The 6,273-nt window shown below is 43.3% G+C and overlaps 1 protein-coding gene across 1 annotated transcript; it reads left to right on the top strand.

The window, feature by feature from the left end:
* The first annotated feature begins 4,994 nt into the window (after positions 1 to 4,994).
* LOC110558332 (olfactory receptor 52H1-like) lies at positions 4,995 to 5,936 on the top strand. Its single transcript, XM_021653176.1, has one exon. It carries the CDS (start codon positions 4,995 to 4,997, stop codon positions 5,934 to 5,936), a length of 942 nt encoding a protein of 313 aa, XP_021508851.1.
* Positions 5,937 to 6,273: the final 337 nt, after the last annotated feature.

Here is a 6,273-nt window from a genome sequence, read left to right as displayed (position 1 = left end):
GAAGGGAGTGGGCCAGGCCAGTCTGTCCTGAAGTGTGTTATGCTGTTGGTGAGAACTGCTTGGGAAGGGTCGATTAAAAATGGCAGTGTGACCTTGCTTATATCCTCAATAAACATAATTTTAGTGTTTTTATGTGGCTTGGGACATGCTGGCTTCCAATTTGCATAGACTTATCTTGCTTTACATAGAAAGTATTTTATATAAAATATATATTATTAAATACAATAAATATACATCAAATATTAAATTTATCTGTTAAATACATTAATAATTATATTAATTAATTATGTTATTTCTATAGAAAGAAAATCAACAAAAATAAAATGGATTATTTTATAATTATGCATTAATAATTAACATGTTAACATACTTAACTAATATATTAATATGTAAATTATTGTATTATATATAAGCATATAATTATATAAGTTATATATAATTATATATTATAATTTGTAGCCAGAGACACTGAGACTGTGAGAATATTCATTTTTATTGGGCTTATTTATTGATAATCAGTTTATAAGTGTCCTTGAGTGGCACCATTGTGTAGGAATGAGGACATTATGAAAAATGAGCAAAATTTACACGATTTTGTCGTTACATAGCTTGTCTAGTAAGGAAGAGGAATTTTCAATAAGTAGTATATGTTTTTGACTCTCGTAGTAGGAGAAATATAATTTTCCGATACAGGGAAATCTGGACGCTGTTTCCACGGACGTCTTACTTAAGCGCACGGAGCGGACTGGGCTTGTCTGAGGCAGCAGTGATGAACCGAGCATGACTTTGCTGGAGGTAGGAGGACCTGGAGGAGTGCGTGAAGCCAGGGAGACCTGTGCGTTCAGACCCGCTGGGCGTGGGCATGGCGGGAAGTGTGCCCGGCGGCGTGGGCCCAGCGGTCATCTGTGCCCAGCGCTTCTCTTCATGCGCCGCTCAGGCCTGAGCTACCGTGCGTCAGACTGTGGCTCTGGAGCGGCTCACAGTGCGCCACTCCAGCCACGGGATGAAGAAAGGCATTTTAAAAAGTCTTTTTTTTTTTTTTTTTTTACTTTAAAATTTTTATTCTTTACATATGTTGCATTCTGATAGCAATTTTCCCTACCTCCGCTTCTCCCCTCCCAGCTACCCCCATCTCTCCTGTCCCCTGAGCCATTTCTTCTTTGTGTCCTTGGAAAAAAAACAGTAGGCCTCCCAGGAATGCCAACTGAACAGGGCATAACAAATCACAAACCCTCATGTCAAGGCTGGACAAGGCATCCCAGTAGGAAGAAAAGGGTCTCAGTCACAGGCTAAAGAGTGAAAGACAGCCCCTCCACCTTCACTGTTGGGGGTCCCCCAAGAACGGCAAGCCACGCAACCAAAACATATATGTGGAAGACCTAGCTCAGACCCATACAGGGTCAGTGATTACAGTTTAGTCTCTGTAGTGCTGTGAGCCCTGCTTGGTTGATTCTGTAGGTTGTGTGCTCATGGTGTCCTTGACCCTCTGTCCCTTTGGTTCCTAGAATCTGTGAAGAAAGACTTTTTTTTGTTGTTCTTTTGTTTTGTTTTTTCGAGGTTGGATTTCCTCTGTTAGCCTTGGTTGTTCTGGAACTCACTCTGTAGATGAGGCTGGCCTCTGTCTCCTGAGTGCTGGGATTAAAGGCGTGTGCCGCATACTTTCCAGCATGAGGAAAGACTTTAAGAAAAAGGATTTTAGAGGGTCACACGAGTGCAAACATCTGCAGTTAATAAATAGATACCAAAGAATTGGGAAGACTTGCTTGGATGATAAAACAAACAAACAAACAAACAAACAAACAAACAACCCAGGAAAAATGGCTGCCCGAATAGTGTGTCACAAGAGGACAGTAAGTTCAGATAATTACATGAAAAACAAAGATCCAGAAAGGCTGGCAAGATGGCTGAGAGGGTACAAGTGCTTGCTGAACAAGCCAGTGACCTGAATTGGATCCGAAAACCCGCAGAAAGGTGGAAGGACAGACCAGTTCCACACAGTCGCCCTCTGACCTCCACGTGAGTGCAGTAGCTTGCCCACACACAATGAACAAGCACAATTAAATTCTAGGACACGCCTGTGAGTGACATGGCTTACATTTTCATTATGGAGTGTTTCCTTAAACAGTACACAGTTCTCTAACTTCTATTTAATGATTACATACTAATTTCCTTAAGATACTTTTAAGTAGCTTTATTTAGTTAGTGTGCTTGTGGTGTGTGTGTGTGTGTGTGTGTGTGTGTGTGTGTTGTGTGGAGTTTGCAAGAATCAATTTCTCCTTCTGCTATGTGGGTCCATGCATCAAACTCAATTGCTGGTCATGAGGTAAGTGCCTTTACCTGCCGATCCATCTCACTGACCCTCAAATTTGCTTTTTCTGTTTTTCATGCTGCTCAGCTTTTTATTTAGTGACATTTAAATTTGTCCGAAATCCATTTATTTATCCCCTTATTTTATCCTTTGTGTAAAAGTGTTTCACATATCAGCAACCTATAATTGGATTTTATTTAAGAAAAGCTCTACTGAAAACTCGGATTTTATAATTTCATAATAGAAGCATTCAAACAATGTACGTTTGCAGCCACAGTGATGTGTTTGGTGTCACTGTGGACCTGTTCCGAGCTTCCAGTTTGCTGTGTGTTCTCTGTGTCATGCTCTGTCTGTTGCTGTGCTTAAATCATGTGTTTTCTAGCTTCCACAGACCTTCTTAGCTCCATAGTGAATGAACATAGGAGTTTTGGGAAACCCTTGGTGTTTGGTATTTGAATCTTAGAGTTATATTTCTTTATTGTTTAGCTTTTGGAACGTTGTTCCTCTCTGCTTCAGTTTCTTCATTTGAAAAGCAGGGATAATGTTCTGTTATCTCATAGTTTTTTTAAGAGTGGGTCTCAGGTCCCAGGCTGTTCTTAAACTTGTCATTTAGCCCAGGATGACCTTAACTTCTGATTCTCCCTGCGCTGGGTTACAGGCATGCGATGGCACCCAGTGTGCATGCAGAGCTGGGGATGAAACCCACGGCTTCCTGCAGGCAGGACGAGCGCTGTCCCACCCGACTTCAGCTCCTTTCTGAGAGGATGTTTAGGAAAGCTATGAAGGTGGTTCCATGCTAAGATCATTCAGTTGCTGTCAAACACTGAAAATTCTCCAAACAAATTTTTTTAAAGTTTTTTAAAATTTTTTTTACTATTAATTACACTTTATTCATTTTGTATTCCCCCATAAGCCCCTGTCTCCTCCCCTCACGATCCCACCCTCCCTTCCCCTTCCTCATGCATGCCCCTCCCCAAGTCCACTGATAGGGAAGGTCCTCCTTCCTTATGATCTTAGTCTATCAGACTGATCTCATCAGGAGTGGCTGCATTGTCATCTTCTGTGGCCTGGTAAGGCTGCTCCCCCCTCAGGGGGAGGTGATCAAAGAGCAGGCCAATCAGATTATATCAGAGACAGTCCCTGTTCCCATTACTATGGAACCCACTTGGATACTGAACTGTCTTGGGCTACATCTGTGCAGGGGTTCGAGGTTATCTCCATGAATAGTCCTTGGTTGGAGTATGAGTCTCTGGGAAGTTTCCTGTGTTCAAATTTTCTGGTTCTGTTGCTCAAACAAATCTAAGTTTTGTTTCTTTGTTATTACTTTTAACTCATTTAGAATCAATAAATTCTGCATTCTTCCACTAGAGGTCGGCCCAGCATTATTTTTAAGAAGTACAGTTGACTCAGTCTCCACTACTTACAGGAGATTTTCCTCCTGCATCTTTAAAGCAGACTGGAGGCCCAGCTTCAGGTTTTGTTCTTCGTGAGGAGGCATCAGGTATGCCTGTCTCAGAGAGCGCTCGGGTCTGCAAGTTCAGGGGACAGTGGCTGAAACTGGGCTGGGGTTGGTGTTTGGACACATTTGGTCTTGCTTATTTCTGCTTATTACTATTCTTTTTTTACTATTCTGCTTTTCACTATCTTAAGATCCTTGGCATTTCACAACATCTGTGGGCACCACCTGGTAAAGGGTGGCACTGTGAAAGAGTGCTGGTCACAGAATCTAACGATTTGGCTCTGCCAGTTACTAAAGCTGAAATCGTTCTTGGCCAGATACATGACTTCAGTTTCCCCAAACAAAAGCAAAACTCTCTCTCTCTCTCTCTCTCTCTCTCTCTCTCTCTCTCTCTCTCTCTCTGAGACGGGGCTTTACTGTGTATCCTTCCTTGGCTGTTCTGGAACTCACTCTGTAGACCACGCTGTCCTCAAAATATCAGAGATCTACCTACCTCTGCCTCCAAAGTGCTGGGACTGAGGGCTTGTACCACCACCACCTGGAGACAAAATTCATTTTTAATGAGAAGCTTCTAAATGACATAACACATAAGAGCTGCTGGAGTGTAATAGGCATCCAATTACCTCATGCTCCCAATAGTGAGACATTCTCTTTAGTGTATTCCTCTTTCTGGATGCAGTTAGAATACTTTCCCCTATTTTTCACTACACACCCATGCAGTAATGAATTACATAGAGTCAGGGAAAACTCGGCCACTTAAATAGTATTAGCGTTTTATAAACTGATTCGGTTTCTAGAGATACTTGGGAATTAGCACCAGGCGTCTGATGTTCTTTCTCAAAGTCGTGAGCAATCTCTTGGGGAGGGAGGTGTTTACTTCATTAATTTTTGTGAGTGTTTTGATTGCATGCGTACATGTGATTTATGTGTATGTGTGGTGCCCACATTGGTCAGAAGAACTGGATTTGGCACAGGGCAGTGGGTTACCACACCCATGACAATGGGTGTCAGAAATTGAACTTGGGTCTTCTGGAAGAGCAGCCTGTGCTCTTAACCCCTGAGCCCTCTCTCCTGCTCATGAGTATCGCTTTTAATAGCAATCTGATTTTCTTTTTTCAAACATAGGAAAGAGAACTGGTGGCCAGGAGAACTGGTTACCACGCAGTTCCTTGTGCTCGCCGCACTCACTTGCTTTAGGACAGAACTACCCTTCGGATCGCAGTGGTCATGCACAACATGAGTGGCTACAACACCGGCGCCTTCACCCTGTCAGGCATCCCTGGACTTGAGCAGTTCCACGTCTGGATCAGTATCCCGTTCTGCTTTATCTATCTGGTGGCCGTTGTGGGCAACGGCACCCTTCTCTACCTCATTGCGGTGGAGCACAGTCTCCATTCCCCCATGTTCTTCTTCCTTTCCATGTTGGCCGTGACTGACCTGATACTGTCCACAACCTGTGTCCCCAAGACCCTCAGCATCTTCTGGTTTGGTCCTCAGGAGATCAGTTTTCCTGGCTGTCTGACGCAGTTATTCTTTCTGCACTACAGCTTCGTCCTGGACTCGGCGATCCTGCTGGCCATGGCGTTTGACCGCTATGTGGCTATCTGCTCCCCCTTGAGATACGCCACTGTTCTGACACCCAAAGCCATTGTCAAAGTTGCTGTGGGAATCTCTTTCCGAAGCTTCTGTGTTTTCGTCCCATGTGTTTTTCTTGTGAACCGCCTGCCCTTCTGCAGGACACGCATCATCACCCACACCTACTGTGAACACATTGGTGTGGCCCGGCTGGCCTGCGCGGATATCTCCATCAACATCTGGTATGGATTTTGTGTCCCCATCATGACAGTGATTACAGATGTGGTCCTCATAGCCATCTCCTACACTCTCATCCTACGTGCCGTGTTCCGCCTTCCCTCCCGAGACGCACGCCAGAAGGCCCTGAGCACCTGCGGTTCTCATGTCTGTGTCATCCTCATGTTCTACATACCAGCATTCTTTTCCATTCTCGCTCACCGCTTTGGGCACAACGTTCCTCGTACCTTTCACATAATGTTCGCCAATCTGTATGTAATTATCCCACCTGCGCTCAACCCTATTGTCTATGGAGTGAAGACCAAACAGATACGGGACAAAGCCATTCTTCTGCTCTTTCCCCAACGGTCCCAATGACAGATGTCTGAGGTCTCATGTCTGGAGGCCAGTTCATAAAGTACAGTAGGCAAAAGGCTGAATCTGCAACCACTGACCTCCAAGAGTGGACACATGGAACTATTTCTTCCTAACCAGAAGTGGGGGGTTTGCTTTCTTAGTTATTTTATGCAGAAGTCTGCTCATCCATTTTAATTTTAAGAAAAGAAGCTCAGTTTAGAAGATAAAAGATAAAAAGTTTATAAGATAAAAGATATTTCTTTCACTTCTGAAAATAAATAACTTATCTTAAATAATTATGCTGCAATTCTTTTTGGTTGTGCTAAGGTAATAAATATTTATTTAAAACAATAAAATG

The sequence above is a fragment of the Meriones unguiculatus genome, chromosome 14 (genome assembly GCF_030254825.1).
Source record: "Meriones unguiculatus strain TT.TT164.6M chromosome 14, Bangor_MerUng_6.1, whole genome shotgun sequence".
Classification (NCBI taxonomy): Eukaryota; Metazoa; Chordata; class Mammalia; order Rodentia; family Muridae; genus Meriones; species Meriones unguiculatus.
The sequence above is the reverse complement of the archived record's forward strand: the minus strand, read 5'-3'. Positions and strand labels throughout refer to the sequence as shown.

Bases quoted from the DNA above. Each gene is read 5' to 3' on its own strand.
- LOC110558332 (XM_021653176.1), top strand. From the start codon at position 4,995: ATGCACAACATGAGTGGCTACAACACCGGCGCCTTCACCCTGTCAGGC.